The sequence below is a fragment of the Rhinolophus sinicus genome, linkage group LG02 (assembly GCF_036562045.2).
Source record: "Rhinolophus sinicus isolate RSC01 linkage group LG02, ASM3656204v1, whole genome shotgun sequence".
NCBI lineage: Eukaryota > Metazoa > Chordata > Mammalia > Chiroptera > Rhinolophidae > Rhinolophus > Rhinolophus sinicus.
The window spans coordinates 64,854,528-64,880,160 of record NC_133752.1 but is presented as its reverse complement, the minus strand read 5'-3'; the positions used below and the strand labels follow the sequence as shown (position 1 = coordinate 64,880,160).

The window sequence follows — 25,633 nt, the reverse complement described above, 5'->3', positions numbered from 1 at the left end:
CAATTGTGTACTTTCCACTAATGAATTCTGAAATTAATTTTGTTTTTGTGTACAGTTGTACAAATCATATTTATTATTATTAATAATATTATTATGAAATACAAGATATTTTCTGTTCTTTGGCTAGTGTGGGTCTAGTTTTTCTTATTTATGAAATATCACCTGGGACTAAATGGCATCCAAAATATATTTCAGCACCTAAACCCTAGGAATATTAATTATAATGTATTTACTAAATATCTGGGGTTATATCTATGTTCATCTTAAATATCTAATTTGCTGCATATCCAGAGCTGGATTCACAGAACCTAGTAGGAGGAAAATTGTTTGTATTGCTCAGGAACAAATGGATGACATTTGCTACAAGAAGCCTGATTTTAGTCACACTGCTTTGTGTTTCTAACTTCAGCTCCTCTTAACAGTCCTCCCTCTCTGCCATTCACTTCCACTCTTGTCTGTTTTTAATCTCTTTACATAGGTTCCTTTGAAAGCATTTAAAAATAGTTTATCATTGGTACTATAAGTATACTGGAAATCTCAAATCATTGGACTGCAAGCTAGCTTCCCTAAATCAGAAACCTGTTCCTCCTCTGAAACATATTTGTAATAATACCACCAACTCCACAGAGTTTCTTGAGGATTAAATGAAATGGTCTATAGGAGGACTATTCACATAATACATGTTCAGTAACTATTAGGTGTTATGATTATTATTGACTCTGTATTCACATCTCTCAGGTCCTTGCACATAACAAACATATTCAGCAGATCTAATTTACAAATATACATACCATATTTGGCTGGGTGTAATACACTCCTGTGTATAATGTGCATCCACGTTTTTGGCCCAAATTTTCAGGGGAAAAATTTTTTTTTCATTCTAATTTTTTAATTTAAATTTTTATTTGTTTACATTTAGGTATTTGTTTTTTCTATCATAAAGGAATTTTATCATTTATTTGTTTTTTTTTACATTTTATAGTACAAGGAATTTTATGTAACAAATAATTATAAAACATGAGAACAGATACAAGGTGCAAGAAATTTTATGTACTGGTAACAAATTGACAATGTTTATGCATCATAGAAGGCCAAGAACTCTTCGTCATGGGTTGTTGCAAGTTCGGCATAAGTTCAGCAAAGCCGATTATCGTATTCCAGGGTATTATTTTGCATACAGATATTGTTATTGATTTCTAGAGTTACACTTTTAATTCATAAACATAAATTAATTAAAAACTTTTGTGTAGATACAGAAGTAGTATTACCCATGTATAATGTGCATCCTTATTTTTCCCTCACAAATTTGAGCAAAAATATTGTGCCTTATACATGGAAAAGTACTGTAGATAGTCTTATCCACTCTGAGGGGACTCTGCCTTTGTTTTTTCTTTAGCAACTCTAAATGTCATGTGGTTGTTACATAGTGGTGACAAATCATTATAACAAGGGTACACCCTTGATGAACAAAATGTAATGTTGACTTTAAGTTTTTTTTAATACAAAATAAAAGGCAATCTCAGGTTCTACATCATCTGTAGATATAATAATTTAAGTGTTTAAGTTAGAATGTGGCTAGTAAAAGCATTTTATGAATTATTGGCATTTTCAATCTACACACTCCAGGATTAGATTCATTAGGAGGTGTTAATTTTGGAAACACATTATATAAAGCCATTGTTATACAAGGTGCTTGAGTGGCACTTTTATTCACTGATGCACGGGTATTATTTGTAAAACAATTAGAAGCTGAGCTGCAGTGATTACCCTGGTCTTTCATTAAATAAAAGATTAGCGCTTTATTTACTGAAAGAGACAGATGTCTGTCAGAGCTGATGATGTGCAATATACCAAAAAATTTAGTGAACTTCACGGATATTTTTATTTCTATTTACTGAAGTGCTTCTGGATTTCTTGGTGTATGTGAAATAGAATAAGAGATAATGTTCTGTTTCAGAATAATAAGAATTAATAGGACATGAGGTACTCAGCATAAGTTTGTTTCTGCTGATAAGAAATGTCCTGTTTCCTTGGCCAAGAAATGAGTAATCCATTTTTTTGTTTCTATTATCTTTTCTGGAGAAATGCATTGCATCACTAGTAATCAGGGTTGATAGCACTGAAAAATATGACATCCAGTCCCTTTCTTTGAAAATACCATAGTGCAATTCATCAGTGCATGGAGACATAAGAAACATTAATTGAGCTCTTTCTATGAGCTGGGCACTGGAGATACAATATGAATAAGATCAAAACATGGGTTTGAATTCCAACTCTACCACTTCTTGACCAAAGAACCATGCATCTTTGTACCTGTTACCTTATTTGAAAAGTTGAGATAATGAAACTATCTACCTCATAAGTTTGCTGTCACATACTTAAATTTGTATTATATGCAAAATTTTAGTGCAGTATATGCCACATGGTACACGCTTAATGAATGTTCTTGCAACAGACACAGTGCCAGCCCTCAGAGAGAGTCCATTGAAGTTATCTCCTCTTAGTGCACTCCTAGGTGGATTTGGGTGACAAAAAGGAAATGAAGAGCAAGAATGCAACAAATCAACTGTCTTTCATTGAGTTTACCTGTCGCAAGAACCAGTGTACATTAGCCAAATGACAGGACTCTGCCACCTGCCAGTGTTGATCTTGGTCAAATCCATCAACCTTCTGGTTGACTCATCATTGATATAGAAACAATAAACATCATATCACAGTGTTGAATAAAGAATTAAAACGGTGATCCCTGTGAAAACTTTTGTTTTTAATTTTAAAGTGCTATATGAGTATAAAGTATTATTGTGAACTTTTGGTTATCCACGTATAGATGATTTTGTGGATGATGCACTAGCAAATTTTCACCCAAGACTGATTTTTTTCATTATTTACCTAGTTTGCCTTTCTTCCATCTCCCTAACTACCCATCTAGCCTGAGATAAGGGTACTCAAATGTATTTAATAGCCTAAGCCAATGTAATTAAGAAAATATTTGTGTTTAAAATACTACTCTATTTCAGTGAAAAAATATTTGTTTATAAATTATTTGATATCTTATAGCCATCTTATGTTCTCCATAAGTGGCTTTTTCATTTACGTGTATATATTACAGAAATACAGCGGCATCATTGGATTATAACACCACTCATTTGGAACATTAAATTGCATATAGAAAATGTGAAGTATGACTTACAATTTAAAAGAAAAGAAAATTTAAGCTACATTAGAATTAGATACAATTTCATAGTTCTTACTTATGGCACTAACAATTTTTGGCATACAATTTTATTTCTCTGTAATTTGCAATGCAATTTGAAAAACCTTGGCAATGCATGCATATGCTCTCTCATCCATACCTTTTCTAATTAAATAATGCAATTTAAAAGTATTGCATACGGTACAGATATGGATAGAACTAATAACATTTTATTTTCTAAACAATAACATGACTATATATTATATCTATTTTATGAACTGTTGAGAAATGAAGGGAAATTGTACTAGTCTTCTTTTTTCTTGTTTCTTCCTTTTATACAGAATAAAATTACCCTTAGTTTAAATTTGTCATTTACTCTAACCACAGGATACAGCTTATGATGTTAAGTTTGACAAAGGACAACAATGAAATCACTTTAAGAAAATTTATAAATATATTTGCAGAGGCTGAATGGACAATAAAAATAGCTTGTGGATGAAAAGTGATGAGAGAAAAGGAGAGAACCTAGTTCTAAAGAGGTTTGGAAATGAATAATGACAACTCTAATGTCAGAACTCAGGATATTGGACCAGACTAAAAGACAGGAGGTCCTAAAGAATGCCTAGCACAGTTGTCATTGTACAATCCATTTATTTGTAATCTTTTTACAGAGAGGAGAGGAGTATTTTCAGCCTGTATATTTAGATCATTTTAGCCTGTTTTATAGCAACAAATTTTTATTGCCAAAATAACCCTCGAGACCATTCATAAATTTTTTTTCTTCTTTTTCTTTTTTTTTTTGCTCCAGTTTTACATTTCATGAGTTACAGATACAAAATGCTCATACATTTTACTTTCCTCCCTATCCATTGAAATATTTAAGGACATTATGCAGATAACTTAAAGATATCATGCATTGCACATATGATTCTATAGAGTAAATCCAGATTCTGTTTCACCACTGTTTTTCTTTTCACTGTATGCTTTAAATATCAAGAAGCAGAAATAATCACCTTTATTTGAGTTATATATTAATTCAGCAGCTGTTTACTGAATATTATATGCCAGGCACTGTGACGTTGTTAAGGATACTGTGTTAAGCTTGTTTATTGTACCCATGCAATTTGTTTGTTTGTTTCAGGTAAGGGAAGCTTCTAGAATCCGAATTAGATGATGGACAATGACTGGATATTCCTAAATGTTACCAAGCTTTTCAATGACAAATTATGTTTGCCTTGCCCGGTTTTGTTATGGGAATATGATTTGTGTTCGCTTGTTTCAACTTAAATTATGGGATTGTTTTACTTCCTTTTGAAAATAGCAAATAATGATAAATGAGCTACAACCAATCATGACACAGGCAAGACCATAATAATTTTCTCCAGAGTAGAACTGCCTAATAAATCTTAATTTTGAGTAACCAGCAAGTAACAAAGGGAAGCGTGCTACAGCTTATGCCAATATCTCTGAAATTAGACCACAACCAGAGAATTAAAAGCAAAAATTTACCTAATGACAATTGAGAAAATAGTGGTGAAAGTTCTTTGGGGGAAAAAAAAAAAAAGTCCATTAAAATATAAGACAGTATTTACAGAATATAATACCTTATCAATATCTTTATCACATATCTCATCTTCCTCATTAAGTATTTGTTGAGGAGAGAAACACCAGTCACCAAGAAGTTAGAATATTTGCCCTTAAGTATAAGATTGCCTAAGAGTTTTATGTGAAATAAGACTGAAGTTGTGTGAGTATACATTTTATGTTTTAGAATACAAATATCTCCCTTTATAATTCCCAAAAAAATATAGGTATATTTAGAACTGTTTCAAGGAATTAAGTTCTAGAAATTCCTTTGTAGACTAGTCTTTGAAAAATGTCAGCTTTAATATGATTTCTCACTCCCAACCTCCACCTTTATTTTAATGGGCCTAGACTCCAAACTTTTGAGACTACTGATTAAATAATTCTTTAAGGTGCTTGGTTATGCTTTTAGTTGTCAGTCTGAGCTCAGGTTTGTTTGTGTTCTAGTCATAGCATGAAGTGCATCTCTAAGTAAAGCTTTAAACTGACCTATAATGAGGCATATAGTCCAGAGAACACTACAGTTAATAAAGATTAATTGAGGATGATGATAAATTATAACAGTGTAATAGTTTTTAAGAATCCTAGTAATACTGTTACAAATAAAAGTTGTAAATTAGAGAACAAATAATCTGAAAAAGATAATCCCATTTGTAACTTCATAAGCATAATTTTTGATATATAAAAATTTTGTCTTCTAGCACATATCCTATTGAGGTTTCCAAAAGTCAGTTAAGAGAAATGAGTGTGATTTTGACACTAATTGAAGACACGAGCTTAGGTAGAAGCACAAAAGTCTCTCAAATATAATTACCCCGAACAATATTTTTCCGTTGTTTTGAAACTTTTCTTTTGTTTTAAATTTATTTATTATGCCTAATATTTCAGTTCATCCATTCCGCTGAAATTATCTTGACTTGTATCACTTGCAAGCTGTGATTTTTAAGTTTGTGTTAAGAACCCATTCTTTCCCAACTTCTGCCCCAACCTTTTTTGTTGATCCTTTTTTGTCTTATTGTGATGTAGACAAATTGTTTCTGATGAGGCAACTATTTATAGAATAAAGATGCTGCTGCTTGATGAGTTTCATGAATATGTTACAGTTTCCCAGAATTTTCCCTGACTTGTATTGATCAGTACCTTAAAAATAGTAATGGAATCTGAGAGATATGGAACCATAATGTGTTTTAGGATCTCAATGTATTCTTACAAGAGCATGTTGAAAGACTCAGTTAAGAATTTTAGAAAAGGCCAGAGCAGGTGGCTCATTATTTATATCAACCTTCTGACACAGATTTTTCTGAAAGACATTAGTTTTCCACAATAATTTAAAATATTGACGAGTGGGAGGAAGAAAGTTTCTTCAATAAGCATTCTAAATCCATTTATCAGGGTGAGAGCATTCTCTGTTAATGTGTAGCCTCATGATGTGCATTTCTCATAAGACTGACAAGCTCTCAAAAATCTTAGGCCTTAGGAAATGAGTCACAGAGTCCTTTCTTCTGAAGAGATTGATTCTTGAGATGGGTAAAAAGCAAGACTATTACGTTAAATAGTCTTATAAACTTTAATATTTCCTAAATGAGACAAGCCAAACTATTTCAAAGCTTTTGTGTATATTTCCTACCTCCCTATCCAATGGAAATGTTGGTCTTCTTATTAAGAATGTTGTATTTCCTATGGCTATAGTTGGGAGTGGTATGCTTACTCAATCTTAGCTTGATTAACCTTTGCCATATTTTTCCAAATGTATACTGTATTTTTAAGCTTATAATATGATTGCTTTAAAAAATAATTTTGCTAGAGGAATGGGTTTGTAAAAAAAAGCATAATGTTCAATAAAGCAAGTATGAGTGAAATAAATTATTAACTTTCAGTTTGGAAGAGGTGAATAAAAAGTGCTTGGCCAATACCAAACCATTAATCTGTTCTCTTTTCTCCTTTCTCTCTTTACTTCTCTCTCTCCAATAGAAGTGGAACAAAAAGGTAATTAAATACCTTTCATAAATTATATACTATATAGGCTAAGTTACTTAACAGTTTAACATTTACTTAAAATTATTTTGTTATTAATTCATATCTATTTTATGGAAATTTATTTACTACTTCTGCTGCTCAACTTCACTGTAATCTGTTACACTGACCAATGCTGGTTTGATTATTTTATCTGAAAAGAGTTTAATGGTGTAAAATTTTCAACCGGATGTTTTATTCCTCTTTATTTTTAAATAAGTAGTTACAAATCCAGTAGGTGGTGATGGATAGTGATTGCTTTAGGTTTGTTTTGATTTATATACTAGATAATTTTCCATAGTTCTGGTGTGCTTTCCCCTTTTTATTTAAATTTTTAATTATTGGGGGAAAGAGGAGACAGTTTTCTTGAAATGCCATGAAATAAATTACTGTTGTAATCAAGAGCTGATTATTAACTAACATACAGTTTACATACAATTTTGATAACAATGCCTACCCATCCTTTATAATTATAGCCATCATATTAGAATCCTGAGAAATGTTTGTAATCATCGATTTTATTATTGAGTGTAAATTGATGATGGCCCTTTATCCTTGCTATGGAAGATTTTGATAGTCAGCTTCCCCTGCCTCTTGTGCACTTACTTTCTCCAAAAGCAAAACATTGGGCACTTTAATAATATACTTTCATTTTTAATTAACCTCCAAATCCTGCTGAGTTTCATCTGAGACTGTTTCCACTGGATTTTGGCTTATAATTTCTGTTAAAGAGCTAATCACTAATATTAAGAAAATGATAATTTTTCATTAATCATTAAAATTTGGGTAAACATCCAAATTCTTTGTGATTTTCCAATTTCTCCACCCAAAACACTTGTAATCATTTCAAATGTAACAATGGACTGCATGATTATGTTTCAGTGTGTTTGCTTTGCAAAAATATTAGAGCAGTGTTTCCCATAGCAGGTTCACCAAAACACTACACTGTAAAGAAGGTCTGTAGAAAGAGTCCCGTGATTCAGTTAGTTGGCAAAATTTGCTCACCCTCCCCACTTCTGTTTGGAGAGTCACTAATTCCAATACCTAAGCTATTGGAATCTCTGCCACAATTCTATTTAACAAGATACATGTTTCCATGTGGCTAAGGATCCATTTTTTTTTTCTGTCTGTGTAACCTCTAGCTATACCACTTGAAACATGAGCCTCAAGGACCACCCTTTGGGAAACATTGCTTTATAGCCCCTTCATTACAGATGACAGCCAAGCTTTCTTACCACCGCTGATCCAATGTGCTACTACTGCATCATACTAAAAATAAGTGAATCCGATAATTCTTGGCATTTTCAGCCTGAAGTATGAGCAGCAAAATACTATATAAGTAATCTTGTTTTTTTAATGCTCTTCTCATGTAACAGTAAAAGGTACATGTTTTAAGTTCCAATACTACTATATTTAACAGGACATTTTTAACTGATTAAAATCTAGATCTTGGGTTCTTCTCTGTAACCTTTCACCTTTTCCTCTTTCCTTATTCCTTCTTTCCTTTCTTTTTCTTCCTTTCTCCTTTTTCTTTCAGTATTCATCCATCACTCATTTTTAATTGTGTGATTTGCATGCTCTGTGTGTGCTATAGCAGTTTTAAGAGCTATTACAGGATTTTTCTTTCCCTGTATTATTATATTTTAATTACAATTGGATTTCCATGTAGTACCTAATTATAAGTATTGAACAGCTAATATCATTGGAGTGAAAACAATATTTTTTTTTGAAATTTCCAAATAAGATACATTAAAAACATCATGTGTAAACATTTATATTTTTTCTGTCTATGGAATACAAGACATACAAGACATTTGTATAGGTATATCCAAAAATATTGTAATATATGTTCACGAAGGTAAAAACCAAAGGAAATTACAGCTACTCATAAAGAGGCAAAATTTATTCAACAAATGAAATCAAAATGATTTTAAACAAAAGTCAAAATTAATGTGTATGACTGCTTTGTGTTCTCAGAAGAATGCAGCAAAATCATTAAGTGGGGATGGCTATCTCTTGTAAAAGTTGCATTCCATTTGGTGAAAAGTAACACTGCATGTCAAATTTTTTAATTAATATAGTTATTTATTTATTTATTTTTAATTATTTCCCTTCCAACAGTTTTTCTTTGTCCTGGACTACTAAAAGGAGTATACCAGAGTGAACATTTGTTTGAGTCCGACCACCAGTCAGGGGCATGGTGCAAAGACCCTCTGCAGGCTTCTGACAAGATTTATTATATGCCTTGGACCCCCTACCGAACTGATACCCTGACCGAGTACTCATCCAAGGATGACTTCATTGCTGGAAGGCCAACTACAACCTACAAACTCCCTCACAGGGTGGATGGCACTGGATTTGTAGTGTATGATGGAGCTTTGTTCTTTAACAAAGAGCGCACCAGGAACATAGTAAAGTTTGATTTGCGGACTAGGATAAAGAGTGGAGAGGCCATCATAGCCAATGCCAATTACCACGATACCTCCCCTTACCGATGGGGAGGCAAATCTGACATAGACCTGGCAGTGGATGAGAATGGGCTATGGGTCATCTATGCGACAGAACAAAACAATGGTAAAATCGTTATTAGTCAATTGAACCCTTACACCCTGCGGATTGAAGGGACATGGGATACTGCCTATGATAAAAGGTCAGCTTCCAACGCATTTATGATTTGTGGGATTCTATATGTGGTCAAATCTGTATATGAGGATGATGACAACGAGGCCACAGGGAATAAGATTGACTACATTTACAACACTGACCAAAATAAGGATAGTTTGGTGGATGTACCCTTTCCTAATTCATACCAGTACATAGCAGCTGTGGATTACAACCCCAGGGACAACCTTCTTTACGTGTGGAATAACTATCACGTCGTGAAATATTCTTTGGACTTTGGGCCTCTGGATAGTAGATCAGGTAAGTTTGACTTTTTTATGTTTCTTGAGGGGGAGAAATATTTATAGTTTGTTCTCAATAACTTTATTGTACATTTTGATAAGGCTTCCTTTGTGATCTTCCTTCTAGCCTGACCTGAAAATGGTTCATTGTCTTTCCATCTAAAAAAAAAAGAAAAGAAAAAAAATGTTGCCGTTAATCACGTTCAGCTGTAAAAAAAAAGAAGTATATAAAAACCTGACTTTCTCCACTGTGCAGCTAGTCTCCAATCTCTGGCCCTTCTTTGAAGGGCATTTTCATTATCATCTGGTTAATTCCTTGTGTGGTGAAGTACACAAAATCTTTGCTAAAAAAGAATGCCATTCCACCTAGTTAATTGCCCTCAAAAGTGTTTTCCACTTAGAAAACATCAGAGGGTTGGCTTGTAGTAACATTTCGGAGTCCTACACCAATATATTCATCTCGAAGAGAGCATCATATGTGATCACTTCTATTGGGAATATTGTCAGTTTGAGTGAGCATATGTCTGAGTGTGCCTAATTGATATGCACAGAAACTATTCATAACTGATTAATACAGAAACAATAGATCTCAGTTTTATAAGGAAAAAAGCGTAAAACCCAGTTTTGAATAAACTTATGATAACCTTTAATTACCATTCTTTAGAGAGTCTTTTTCATCTCTAGGACATACTGTTTCCTTTCCATGTTCTTCAAAGGCAGTCATACTTTTTTTTTTTTTTTAATTTTTACTTACGCAACAGAGCAGAATTATCTCAGTTTAGAAGCCAAATTATTTTAAACTAGCAATCATACTATTCTTCATGATAACGTATAAGAAAATTAAGATACAAATGTCTGAATTTTGATAGTAACATGGCAATTCAAAGTTTAATTTTTTTTTTCTTTTGGTGCTTATGTGTTAAAGGTTCTTATTTTCTGTATTGCTTTTATCATGATTTTACTAGCAAGACATTCTGCTGCCTATCTTAGTTCATTTTGTACGTATCTTCTTATACAACTACATTTAAAGTTCCATATGGCCAATAACATTGCTTTACTCATCCTTTTATTATATTTTTCTTTGACCATTATTTCTACCTTCTCAGATACTAGTGTAATAATAAAGACTCAATAACTATTGAATGAATGAATGAATGTGAATGATTTCCATTTCTTAGTGTGACAGAATGCCAAATTAGGTGGCATTTTCTCTAGTCCCCGAGAGGCTTCAGTCAGAAAGACAGCAATTCTTTCCATGTCCAGCAATACTGATATTATGTTGCGTTGCGTTTTGTGGAAGGAGAAGCATAAATATGCAACAGCAGCAAAACCAAGTTCTCCTTACTAAGTCCTCAAATAAATCTCCTAGACCAAGTTCATTGTCTGACTCACCTCTGTGCAGGTAAGTTTTCTCAATCCAGTGTACCCTTCAATTGAAAACCTAAGCCAGATTCTATCATCTATAGTATGTGGGAAGACAATTCTTTCAGACCTATGATAGTCTTCTTACCCACAATTTATATTTTGGCAGTGAAAATTCTGTTGATGAGTGGTTCTTAACCTTTTTTGACTTTTAATTGGAACAGGAAGTAACTTTTACTTGCCTCCAAAGAAATAATAAATAACTCATTGTCTTTTGAGGGGCTTAGTTAAATCAGTGACTAAGGGGCAGGAACATATTTCAAATTTGATTTATTGGAAAGATCATGCATTATATTTATTTAGAACAATAGGTTAAAATTAATTAGCATTCCCGGTTTTTATTTGACGGACTGAAGCAAACTCTTAGTTTTTATAAATTATCCTTAAAGAGTACTTAGAAACTTACCAAAAATATTTTTAACATGCTTTAATACAGTTATATGTGTGTATCCATATATGTGATATATCATTGTACTTGTGAACGTAAGGAAAATTACACCACTCATTTAATTTTGTTTGTTTGTTTATATATGGAAGTTAAAACATGAACCATCTTGCTCACATGTAACCAGTGCTTACATTTATTAAAAGGATGTTATTAAAGTGGCAAACATTGAGAAATGATAAAGTTCAGCTTTTGAAACAAAGTCCTAACTTGAGCCAGGAGATTCAGTTTTTACTCTTTTTTAAACAACGATGAAGACCTCCTCTGTTTTTACAAAGCGCAAATTTTCCCCTTTTTAAATTTGTAAATACAATTGTAGGGAAAAGTGTCATTTTCATGCATGAATACTCAAATTAAAAAGTTAATATTATACTTTGGTGTGAACTTATGGCAGTTTAGAGGTGGAAAGAATAAATATGGGAAGTAAATTTTATGCATGATATGTGTAGATATGAGAATTTTAATTAACAATAATAGAGGCTGTTCATCTTATTTCGCACAAACAGTTTCAGCTGTGTGTTTGTCTTTAGTAAATTGCATTGACATTTTTCAAAGAAATTGCCTTTAGTTAATTCTTATTATGGATCTCTTTATGTGTCTATGTATGGAAACCAACTTACTTAAAATATGTTAGGGTCAAAAAGACTAATTCTGAGTCTAGATCTAATGTGCATTTGCTGTTTCCATCTGTTGGAAGTAGGCTAGGTATTTTTGCTCTGATTTTAACTAAGTTCTAATCAATGAAAATTCACATTATTGAAGTTTTTTGTAAAGGGGTATCTGTTTTATTTCTGCAGAATATAACTATTCTGTCCATGAAAAGATCTGGGTGTTGGAAGTTAAGAAGCACATATGCTTGTCTCGTGTATATAAAAACCCTCTGGTGAAGTGTACACAGAGGTGGCATACTGCTTCTGACATGAGCTTGGGAGTCTGAAGAACTTGCTTTTGAGTTCTGCCTCTAGTGCTTGATTGTGGACACATGGCTCAGCTTCTTGGTCTTCATTTCCTCAATTATGAAATGGAAAAAATAAATAAATAAAATAACACCCCGATCAGAAGATTATTGTTAAATTTTAATGAGATGACACATATGATAGGCACAACCAACTTAACCTAATAACTACACATCAATCCTACAAGGGCCATTATTATTCACAATTTCTAAATGTTGGCCCTAAGGCACTATAGCTCCTATAACTTACTCAAAAATCACCCAGCTATTAAAGTTTAACCCAACTTCAGAGTCATGCTCCCTTCTGTGACACTAGCCCTGGAAAGTATGCTTACTAATGCTGTGTGTCTACATTCATTCATTGGATAGAAGTGATTTCAGTGTCCCCATGTGTCAGGTGCTCTGTGGATGCAAATCTAATTTGTAGTTCTCACAATTAGATAATTGCTACAGAATTGTGCTATAAAATATTGTATCTATTCTTTAAACATGTTAACAGATGTATATTTTTAACAAAAGTCCATTTAAAATTTTCAAATGGTAAAGTTTAAGGATGAATATGATGAAAAACTTAGCTGCTCAGAAATATCAAAAAAAGTCATTTCAATTTAATTCTAATTCCTTGCTTTTCCCAACACCCATTCTCAAACCCCTAATTGTCCTGTCTTTTGTGAGGTTGGCTCAGTGTTGTGACATTTATGATTGCATTCTTTTCAAAGAAAACATTAGGGGAGTGGTAAATCAGTGAAAAACATTGTTTTCAACAATAGCTGTATAAAGAAATTAATTTTAATTTGACTTTTTTTTTAAGGAAATATTTATTGAATTCAGAAGAGAGAATACACTTTGAAACTGTAGTTAAATGTCGGCTACTTGAGTTTTTCGGTTTTTTTTTGTTTTGTTTTGTTTTAAGTTTTTATTGGGGAAGGGGAACAGTGTGTACTTCCAGGACTTTTTTCCAAGTCAAGCTGTTGTCCTTTCAGTCTTAGTTGTGGACGGCACAGCTCAGCTCCAGGTTCAGTTACTATTGCTCATTGTAGGGGGCGCAGCCCACCATCCCTTGTGGGAGTCGAAACCTGCAACCTTGTGGTTGAGAGGACGTGTTCCAACCAACTGAGCCATCCAGGAGCTCAGCGGCAGCTCAGCTCAAGGTGCCGTGTTCAATCTTAGTTGCAGGGGGTGTTGCCCACCATCCGTTGGGGGACTCGAGGAATTGAACTGGCAAGCCTGTGGTTGAGAGCCCACTGGCCCATGTGGGAATCAAACCAGCAGCCTTCAGAGTTAGGAGTATGGAGCTCTAACCGCCTGAGCCACCGGGCCAGCCATAATATGATGTTTTAAAAACTTGTATTTTAGATGTTCTTTGTTGCCTCTAAGTGAAGTTTCTCCTTCAAACATTCTCTAATGGGCCTTTCCTTCTGGAAAATGTTTCAAAAAGTTAGAAATTTGTTCTCATTTTTCTCTAAAAATATTTTCAGAACATGATACTCTCGTCACTTAGTCTGCATTATCTTAAATGGAACTTTGCCAGCGTTTTTCTGCAGTTTTCCAGCATGAAATTAGTGGGAAAATGAATCAGACGTACTTGATATTGCTATTCACATAGTTTACATTTGCAAATTTTATAGAAACAATTTTTAATAATATAGCTATAGCTCATGGATTAAAGAACATACAAATGCAAAGAATTTTCAGTTTATAAAAAGCCTTTGTTCAGGAACTAATGAGACTTTGATTCACATTGTACTAATCTTATTGATATTGTTTTAGCCATTTTTGTTTAAAATTCTTTATAGAGTACCTGATAAATAACAGGTGATCTATGAGGATTTGTTGAATAATTTAAGAAATGATGATGAATTATAACATATATTTTTTAAAAACTTCCTATTCAGAATATTATGGGAATGGGAGTCTGAGTCCTAAATTTTGTTTTAAGATTAGGTGTATGCTTCTCAGGTAGTCATCTTTACTATAAGCCAACAGTTCTATGATATAAAAATATTATATCACCCCTGTTATTCCTTACCCCACCACCCACACATAACTTCTTCCCTTCTTCACTCAGATTATAAGAGCTTTGGTAACCTACAGGAAGTTTAACCGATGCTAAGGAGAAGTACCAAAGCACATTAAGACCTAATGCACTTTCTTCCATAAGTAATTAAAATAAATTAAAGTCAGTAGTCTTGCAATAGGGCAAAAAGTGATCAACTGTTCAACAAATTTTATATTCAGAACATATTCGCAAATTTTTCAGTTGACAAATAACAGAAAATACTGCAACTTGGAGAAAATGGAAAGTGTGTTATATTCAGAAATGAGTAGCAGTTGTGTTCTGTTGAACATACATTTGTGTAGAGACCAGGTGATTCACTTTTGGACACCTATATCAAAAATGCTTGTAAGCATTAGCACCTGAGTATAAAATAAATGTCAAAATACTTTCTCTATTTTTTCTGAGCAGAGCACCAAATCTAGAAATATCAGGTCTAGAATTTTCTTCAAATGTACTTTTAAATGAACCTTTTTCCTGTCTTATAAAATATGATATAAACTCTACATTCATCATTGCCTTCAATTGGCTGTATTTTGTAAGATATACATTACAAGCCTCCAAATAATACTTATCTATTTCATAGGTTATTTGAGTGATACTCAGGTTGGCATTCATAATTCTAATACAATACCTTCTATCTTGATCTGTACATATGAGAAAATCAAGGAATTGCATCACTTCCCTTTAGCTATTATTAATGACGGGTGTTGACTGATTTTCACTATTTAGTTCTTTCTCCCAAACCACCTTATGAGGAGTTCTTTATTCATTAATAATAGGACAGAGACATGAGGTATTTTCTTTGACTCTTCCAGTTTGTTTCTAAATTGCCCATCGAGCAATTAATTGTCAAATATACAAATGTTTGTTTGCTGTTTTTTCAGTATTTCCTACTTAAGGAGAGAGGAAGTAGGCTCAGGTTGATAGTAAGGATAGGCAGAGAAGCCCTGTTCCAAAATTTTCCTAAAATTAGTGTCTCTAACATCTAAAATTCTATCAGTTGAGATTTAGTGAAATACATCAAGCAATCAGTACAAACAACCCAATGATTAAGACAGTCAGTGATAAGGGGTTAATATCCGAAATTGGAAAGCACTCATGCAACTAAACACCAAAACAACTATCAATCCAATTAACAAATGCGCAGAGGACCTGAATATACCTAAGAGGACATACAGATGGCCATAGAAAAGATGCTCAGTGTCGCTTTTATTGTCAGAGAAATGCAAATTAAAACCACAAAGAGCTATCGCCTGACACCTCTCAGAAGGCTATCATTAATAAATCAACAAACAAGTATTGTTGAGGATGTGGAGAAAGGGGAACCCTCATACACTGTTGGTGGGATTGCAGATTGGTGCAGCTGCTATGGAAAACAGTATGGAGGTTCCTCAAATTAAAAATAGAACTACCTTATGACCCAGCATTTCCACTTCCGGGTATTTATGCAAAAAAATCCGAAACACTGATTGGAAAAGATATATGCATCCCTATGTTCATTGTAGTGCTATTTACAGTAGCCATGATATGGAAGCAACCTAAGTACTGATCAATAGACGACTGCATAAAGAAGAAGTGTCATATATATATAAACACACAGTCACACACACACACACACACACACACACACACACACACACAGGACTATTCCTCAGCCATAAAAAAGAATGAAATGTTACCATTTGTAATAACATGGATGAAGATGATAGGTATTAAGCTAAGTGAAATAAGTCAGACAGAGAAAGACAAGTGCCATATGATCTCACTTATATGTGGAATCTAAAGAACAAAATAAACTAATAAAACAGAAACAGACTCATAGATACAGAGAACAAATTGATGGTTGCCTGAATGGAGGGTGGCTGGGGGAGCAGGGTGAAGAAGATGAAAGGAGTAAGAATTACAAACTGGTAGTTACAAAATAGTCATGGGGATATAAAGTAAAGCATAGGGAAAATAATTAATAATATGGTAATAACTATGAATAGTGCCAGGCGGGTACTAGACTCATCAGAGGGATCTCTTCATAAAATACATAAATGTCTAACCACTTCTATATACCTGAAAATAATATAAAAGAACTTTGAATGCCAACTGTAATTGAATTTAAAAAAAAAAAAAAAAAAAAGAGTGTAAAGATGAAAGGGAATACAAGGTTCAAATTTCCAGGTATAAAACAAGTAAGTCACAGGGATGTAATAAACTGTCAATAATGTGCTGGTCTAGATGGTTGCTGGGCTTATCATGGTGGTCACTTCTTTAGGTATATAAATGTTGAATAACTATGGTGTACACCTGAAACTAATATAATATTATGTGTTAGCTATATTTTAATGAAAATCTTCAAAAAAATGAAACAAAAGACATGTAGCTACTGTCTTATGCCTGCTCTTCTGCTTTCCAAACCCCACCCACATTTCCTTGAAAGGCATTTGAAATTATGTAAATATAACCATTATATGTTCTAAAGATAGTAAACTCTAAAACAACAACCAAAAGCCTACACAAAACAGTTTAACAATGCAGATGAGGTGAACCTTCTGTCCTTATACTATGCTAATTAAGTGCATTTGTGACTCCAGTAAAAGCTGTAGCTATGTAGTGATGAATAAGAACTTTAAGCACACATGACACCTCGTTAAAATGTAATTTTCACATCATATATCTGAGCCCTTTACTTTGACAGCTGAGTAATGTGAGTGCTGGGCAGAGAATCTTGAACATTTTGAAACTGTCACGTGTTTAATAGGTAGTTGAATTTGCTTCCTGAATGGTTTAGTTAAATATGGTGCACCCTAGACACAAAATAGAGCCTGAATGTAGTAAGATGTTAAATCACACTTGTCCTCAGCCTGTGGGTCATGATTGCTTCCCAGTTCCACTTGAGATGCCACATTGTCTCTGAAGTTTAATTTACATCTTAGTAGCTGAGTTAACTTTACAAAAAGAAAAAAAAATTGTCAGCTACTTGTTGCTAATTTCATCCAGGTCTGTATTTTTATGCATCAGCTGTTTCCCAGAGGAGCCCCCTCTCTTTCCAGTGATTGCTTCCTTTGCTTATAGTGACAGCTGCTGACTGAAGGGCATTGCTACTGAGGATTTTTCGGGGAGCACAGCCCAAAGTTGCAAATTTTGCCATAGCTATCCCATTGCCACTTAACATCAGATGAATCATCCTATGTTGTATGTTTTCTTGCATCCTTTCCAGAGTGGCAGCTTCTTCTTTTCACTCTGAATATAAAATCACAGTCCTATATGTGCAAAGCAAAGCTGGACCTTCCTCTTTACAGCTGATCCCAGTGTTAGCCATTAATCTAACATCTAGTTGATCTTAATAAAGGAGACAAGATGCAAGGGATAAAAAGGTTCACAAATGTACTAACTTATTTTTTTCCTACAAAGTAATAATTATTAGAAATAGTAATTATTAGAAAAGTAATCAAAATCATCTCTACATGCAAGTCACAGTCATAAAAAGATGACTTGCTTGTGAATAGGCTTCCCACTCACACCAGCTGTCCTTTCTGTAGCCATTTCACTGCTCATTAGCCCATCCAGCAGAGGGCAGGCAGGTGGAACCAAAATAGTTCTGCTGCTCATTATTAGCACATCTTGTAAGGGCCATACTGGCTAAATTAAGATTTCTGATTATCCAGGATTTCTGATTTCCATTTTAGGATGCGCCGCTTCTACCCACATTAGCACTGAGAAGTGAGAATTGACTCTATTATACTAGTATAGTAAAGTCTTTGTGTTTAAAATTTTAGATAGTTGTTCAAGTACCTTAGAAAATGACTGACAAGCCAAAATATGAATTTTAGCACAAAGATATTTTCCTCTTAATAACTACTTTTCCAGCAGAAAGCTAACTTCTCAGATAATAATTATTAATGACTAAATAATTTAAGATACATATATGACAGAAAAAATCTACTACGCTGTATAATCTTTACATGATGAAACGTTGTCTGATTTCCATGAAAACAAATGAAAATTATCTTTTTTTTGTTTGTTTTTCTTGCTTAATAAGAATTCTGCCTTTTTGCCTTGTATGCCCTTCAATAGTACAAATTCATGGCCAAATTCTTTTCATGTACTTACCCCAAATGAAGATACAAATTAAAATTATTCAGTGTTTTCTCTCTGAAGTGTCTTGTGGCTGAAATATTTCAACCTCAAAATTTGAATTATTAAAATAATGTTAAAAACAATTTTACAAAATAATATACAAATGCAAGTAAAGTGCTAGGTATTTGTTGATTTTATGACTTAGAATGAACCCTTACGCTGTTTTTTTAAAAAGAATTGTCGTTGAAGAAATTTGTACCTTGAAAACAAAAGAAAATGGCATTTTTGTTAGAAACACTCTACTCAATAAAAATATAAAACAGACTGTGATTTTTAAAACATATTATTAAACTTTTCAAAAATCTATGATAATTTTACTATGTAACATATATATTATCATATTAAACAAAAATTTTAGACTTTTATATTTTTAAAGAGAAACCCCCTGAGAGATGTAAGTGGTAGTGGTTTATGGAATAGCTTGAAAGTGGAATTGGACATAATAAGAACAAGCTAAGATGAAAAGTGAAATTCTGGTACAAAATTAGACTTGCTGTAGAATGCAGAAGCAGGAAGTCAAAATTGGGCTTAAGTCAGAAGCCCATTGATTGATTGATTGATTGATTGATTGCATCTTTCTCTCCTCTCCCTCCCTTCCTTTCTTCCTTACTTTACTCAGGAGACTTGTCTTTAAATATAGCTGAGACCAAGTGCTCTGCTGTGGTTTGTGGTTACAACTATGATCGGGACAGGCATTGACTCTGCCCTTACAGAGCTTACAGAATAATGAAAACAAGTGGAAACAGAACAGGGTGGGGAGGGTGTCAAAAAATAATAGTGTTACCTACTGTTAATAGAATGTTGTCTTTTCTGGCCATGTACATAGATTATCAAATTTAATCATGCAAAGAAAGCATCATCCTCATTTCCAGATAAAGAAATTGAGGACCAGAGAAGGTAAATAACTCACGTCACATATATTGACCGGAGTTGCAGTTAGAGTCCTAGTCTGACTTTCTGCTATGTTATGCTGCCTCCTTCAGTGAATAAAAGGAATATAGGTGGCACAGCTAAGGAGCAAGGGGAAACACAGGAAGGCAGTGTACGTGTTCTAGAATGTAAGTAAAGCAGGTTAGCTAATGTAGCAAATGCCAAGCAGAGCAGACCCATCATATTCAGTCTGAGCAAGGACAAGGGCACAGTATTGTCGAGCACCCACCGTCCCCTCCATAATGTGCTAATGAAGTAGGAATATTTTTCTGTGAGTCCCCAAATGATATAAATGATGTTGGATCTGCTGGAAGTTTCTGGGTGTGGGCCAGGATCCTGTCTTGTGAAGCCGAAAAATGGACACACGGACCAGGGAGAGGCAAAACGTGGTAAAGGAAGATGGTTTATTAGAGGCAGGAGAAGAGGTTGCAGCTCCTGAGTGGGAGGGGATCCCGAATGAGAGTGCCCAGTGACTGAGGCAAAAGTTTTTACTTTTATACTTCCCTTGCCTGCTTGGGGAAGGAAGGGGGCTGGAGCCTTCTAATGGAATTCATCTATCAGGTTTTTCTTGTTTGCTCATCCTGAAGGGATTAAGGAAATAACCCATTCCTGTCTATCAGATCTGCTCCTTTGTCTGGCCAAAAGGTATTTGAGATAATTTATTAACCTCAAGGTGCATTCTGATATCTTTGTCCTGGAGTGTAGGCGACATTCCAAAACCTGGAGTTTCAGGATATGGCTGCTTTTTTTGTTTTTAGCAACATACTAACTATCCTGTCTCACTAGGTATGTGAACATATATACCTTAACCCTTAGAAGATGCTGTGAGGTACAGATGAGTAAACTAAGACTCAGAAATGTAAAGTCACCTGCCCAGAGAAACCCAGTTTGTAAATGGTGGCGAGGGCTTCAAAGCTCAGATTTGTTTGACTCTGAGTCATGAAGCTGACACACTTTATATTTACAATGGGAAAAAAAATTATAATGCACACAAGCATACAATATAATTGATATAATGGTGAATAGATTTGGTGTATGTGTGTGTGTGTGTATTCTTGGAAATGATTGAAGAAACAGATTGAATTATTGGAGGATTGAAAGACTTAGAAACTTTTGCAAAAAGTCTGAGCAATTTGAAAGACTAGAGATTTGGGGACTGGCTCTTTATTAGATTTGATTACACTTAACATGTATTACTTCCAGTTTCTTAATTCAGATGTATTGTTAACAATACTTTCATGGTTACTCTCTATGAGTAGATTGGCAGACTGGTGAAAAAGTAAAGTGAAGAAAGAAAAGAATGTAGTTAGGGAAGAGAGGAATAAAAGGGAAATAACTATATTTTCTCCTAAAAATAAATGGATAAGAATGAGTTCCCCCTTTTCAAGGGGAAGGTGGTGAAAGAGCATGTACTTTAAAATGTTAAAAAGTTATTTTCCAAGATTTAGTTAATTACCTCAAGTGGTTAAAGGTAAAATTAAGGAAAAAAGTGTGGAATGCTCATATCTTGCTGATTGGAATGTAAATTGTTACAACCACTTTGTAAGAGTAACTTGGCTATATCTAGTGAATTCTATGTCTAGCTGATAGGCATATCTTACATACTAGCAAATCCACTTCTAAGTTTCCTCCCTGGAGAAACAGTCATACTTGTGTGCAGAGAGATTTGTACAAGAGTGTTCATTATAGCAATATTTAAAATAATGTAAAAGTGGAGAATACCGTACTGTCCCTCAGTTGGTGAGAGGAGACAGGATGTGTTAGGGAAGGCCACAGAGCAGTTTGTGCGTGATTGCCCAGGTGAATAATAATTAGCCATAACGGAAGATAGGAATGACAACTTTCTTCACTGGCACCACAGATTTTAAAATCCTGGTCAGTGTGGAGGCTAGAGACAAGTAATATGTGATCAGTTATCCCACAGAAAGAAATATACCAAGTCAAGTATTGGTACCTATGAAATGATAAGTAAGAAAAGATCTTACACTGGAATTTCCCTTTTTTAGTAATATAGACCGATTTGGCCCCAAGTGGGCTTTAATAACTGACAGAAGCCAGGATTGCAACTTGGCAAAGCACCAAACTTTAACTTCTATAACTCTTTCTACAGAATCGCTACATTGTTAGTCAAAGAAGCCTTCTTTTGTCAGAATAGGAAAATTTTACTCTGAAATTTTAGTTGTGACCTATAGTAGGAACTATCATGTGTTTCAACTTAAATTGCTTAAAAATTATTTACTATATCATCCTCACTTAATTTTTCCCAGAATATGAGTATATTGACTTGTCACATATTCCAGATTTCTACAACAACTATAATTTTTAAGCTTTCAGGAACATGGCAAAATACTTCGGTGAACAGGACTGATGACGTACTTGGCCGATCATGTTCTAGAGTTAAGAATTTTAAATACTACGATATAGCTAAAAATTTAAAAACCTAACAGTGAGCAAGAAGACTTATATGTGAGTGATGAATTACTATGGCCAATGTAAAACAGGCAGAATAGAAAGTACGTAGTGAATTGCAGGACAGAATTCACACAAGGAATGTCAAAAATAATCATCTCATATAGTTGAACTGTATATTGGAGTGAGAGTCTAAAGTCATCTATTAAAGTACAAATGAAATATGATTAAAAGTATTTTTCAAATTCTTTGAGTAGTTTATAAAATATAGTGAGTTTTAGAAAATATATCCCTATAGAGTACAAAGGGAGTGTTATGTATTATTGTGCAATTTATATTGTACATAGTAAAAAATACCTTTACAAAGTATAATTTTACATTATTTTAATTACAATAACAGAACTATTTGAATTCATGTAAATTAAATGCATCTGTGGTGCAACTCCTCTGTAATAACAGAGTTCCACAGTTATTCTGTGTTGATAAATCCTTACTGAGAGAACTATTTCCCCCAAATACCACATACATTCTTCTTGAATATATTGATTTCTATTTTCTCATTAAACTTGTATCTAATTAGATCACTTATGTAACGTCTCAAAGTGCAACTAAAGAAATTTATGTGGTATAAGAATATTTAATCATGTAAGAAATGCTCGTTATACATTGCCAATTTTTTTTTAAGCAGGTTTAAATGATTTGGAAGTTAGCTCATTATACATTTTCTCCACTTTTGATTATGTTTGAAAATTTATATGAAAAGCTTTTTAAAATTGATTTACATAGGATAGACCAATTTTTATTATATATAGTATATATTTTCCCATATGATCCCAAGTTTTAGTGGTGGCTAATTTCTGAATGGCTCAAATTTGAGCTTTTCTGGGTTTGAACAAATTTCTGTAGTGAATATATTCAGTCTTTGAAATAGCATAATAAAGTTATGAAAATTAAGCTAATAGTCCTTATGAATAGAGTACTAATAATCTACTTAGAATTCTATGATGGGATTTAAAAAGGCCTTTTAATTGTGTTCAGGGCAGTTACCCAACTACCTAGCACCCCCTTGTGACTAGGACACACAAATGAGAAAGTGCCAAAGTCTTCACTGAGAGAATGATACTATACCGAGGAGCCTTACTCTATTTCTAGGGCTATTTCTTTTTCTTTGTTAAGAAAGAAATATTTGTAGTGCTTCAAAGTATTGGGTAGTCCTAAGGTCTTTCCCTCTCCCTGTTGATTATAGAGCCCTGCAGTGTGCGATGCAAGACTGAATCTACTCTCATATGGGAATATAGAATAACAGCGTAGGTTGATCTCTTACTCCAGAGACTTAATAAAGAGTTCTAATGTCCCTATACGTTATTTGGTCTAGTAGTACTCTCTATAAATTTTCACTTTTAACTGTTCAAACCATCAGTTTTCACCGTTGTTTTTAAGGATAAAAAATGAAAAGGGAAACATAAAAAGAAAACCATAAGTTTAAATAAAGGAACATTGCATTCAAATGAAAGAAGAGTCAACCATTCTAATCACAGATGAAACTTTAAAATGTTTGCTGGTAGCTTTCACAGTAAAACAGGTAAATTTCCCCATCTGAAATATTCAATATTACTCTTTCATGTATACAACTATACCCTTTTTATGTTCAAGCTTATATTTCCTAGAGAGGAGTAGGTTAGTACGTTCATTGAACATTGACTATTAGCCATTAAAACGAGATATTCAATAATTTTTTTATCAGAAAGAAGGGTCTTTTTCATGGTGTAATGATATTGAAAAATATTTCTAAAGAAAATATTAGAATTAAAGTTTTACCACAATTTTATGTAATTATTTTGGGAGGCAAATATTTTGTTTTTCTCGGTGATGAGTAGGTTTAAATACTTTGGTCAGTTGGAAGACTCTCTTTATATTTATTTGTATAACAAACCTACATATTTGTAAATAGATTACAAGTAACTGATTCCTAAATTATATAAGATAATGGATCTAAAAGTGTGGTCCAACAGGAAATTGCTAGGAATGCAAATTCTCAGGTCCCATTCCAGAGTTAATAAGAAACTCTGGGGATGGACCCAGTATCTATTTTTAACAAGCTGTTAAATTTGATAACTACTATATAGACCATAATTTCTAGTATGTTAGTATGCATTACAGAGTGTAATAAAACATTAAACTGTTTTTTTTTCTTTTCTTCCTTCCTTCCTTCCTTCCTTCCTTCCTTCCTTCCTTCCTTCCTTCCTTCCTTCCCTCCTTCCCTCCCTCCCTCCCTCCCTCCCTCCCTCCCTCTGTCTCTCTCTTTTATTTTTTAAAATTTCTGTGCGACTTTGTTGATTGCCTTTAAGTGTTTCCCAATCTCCTATCTAAAGACTACTGCAAAAAGAATGCATAAATCACCTAAGGAGCATGTTAAAATGCAGATTTTCTTTCTATTCCCCATCCCATTAAATCACAGCCCTAAGATGTTGATTCAGGATGTGAAGTGACGCCCTGGGATAATACTTCTTTAGAGATGATTCTGAGTTTGGAAAATAATCACTACTCTAGATTCCCCAATGTTTACACAGAATTTATATCTTAGCATGAATATTGCCTTAATACACTAAGAATCTGTGGAGCAAATTATACTAACTAACCCCTCTTTGGGTTAACGCTGCTCTGGCAGTGAAATGCATCATTCTTGTTTTATTAAATGACCCTGTTTTGTGTCCTCATAGAATTACTACCTCTGTGGTTGACAGAAAAGAACAGCAGCCTGACACAGGCTGGATGCATCCCCTCTCAGGCTTGTCCTGGAAAAGCAAGGTGCCATTCATCTTCACCTTGAATAGCTGGAATAAATGAACACAGTGAGAGAAGCAATGAGACTAGGCCATCATGCAGTGCTTTGCAGCCACTCGTGATCTATTCATATGTTGGGAAAACAAACAAAACAAAAAAAGGTAAAAATGGGCAGGAAATTAAGTTAGACCTGTCACTATAGTTAAAGGAAAGTAGTATGCAGTAGAGCCTCATCCTCACCATGAGCGGAACCTCAGATTTCCATATTTTAATTTAAGGTGAATGTATGTTTCATACTTAAAAGTGGGAGAAGATAGAATTCTGAATTTTTCATTTATTGGTAATGTCCCAAGTGTACTAAGACATAGGCTGTAACACATGATGATTCCTTCTTCTGTCCATTCCCACTGACTCCTAAACCTGGACAGATGAAGAGCTGTTTTGAAATGCTGTGTTGCTACATGAGTTCAATCACTCTTTCTGACTGTTAATTTATTCTGGCTATTCAGTGCCAGCATGAATGGCACTCAGCTTTGCCAGCTGAGATCTCAGTGAATGCAGAGAATGTGCCCATCCTGAATCAGACTGATGTGTAACCTTTGTTTGGTCCAGCCCCCTGCTGCTCTTAATTTTCTCTCTTAAGTCAGAAACATCCGGTGACTTTAACCGAATGAGACTATAAAATTTCAAAGCACCTTTTCAAATGTGAATCTGTTGAATTAAATACCCTGATATGCTTAAAAGGAACTCAAAATTTCATATATTTTTAATTTTTAAATTAGAATTGTACATTGAAATCCTGTGTCAT

At 33.8% G+C, this 25,633-nt stretch overlaps 1 protein-coding gene across 23 annotated transcripts in view; it reads left to right on the top strand.

The window, feature by feature from the left end:
• The window catches only part of ADGRL3 (adhesion G protein-coupled receptor L3), a 748,795-nt gene that overhangs the window by 461,934 nt on the left and 261,228 nt on the right, over positions 1–25,633 (top strand). For 19 of the 23 annotated variants that reach the window (XM_019743744.2, XM_019743750.2, XM_074324499.1 and 16 more), the window contains 2 exons: positions 6,749–6,763; positions 8,912–9,712. In XM_019743744.2, coding sequence (XP_019599303.2) covers positions 6,749–6,763; positions 8,912–9,712 — 816 coding nt within the window. The remainder of the gene's footprint in view (positions 1–6,748; positions 6,764–8,911; positions 9,713–25,633) is intronic. The other 4 variants (XM_074324498.1, XM_074324502.1, XM_074324500.1 and 1 more) reach the window with 1 other exon arrangement.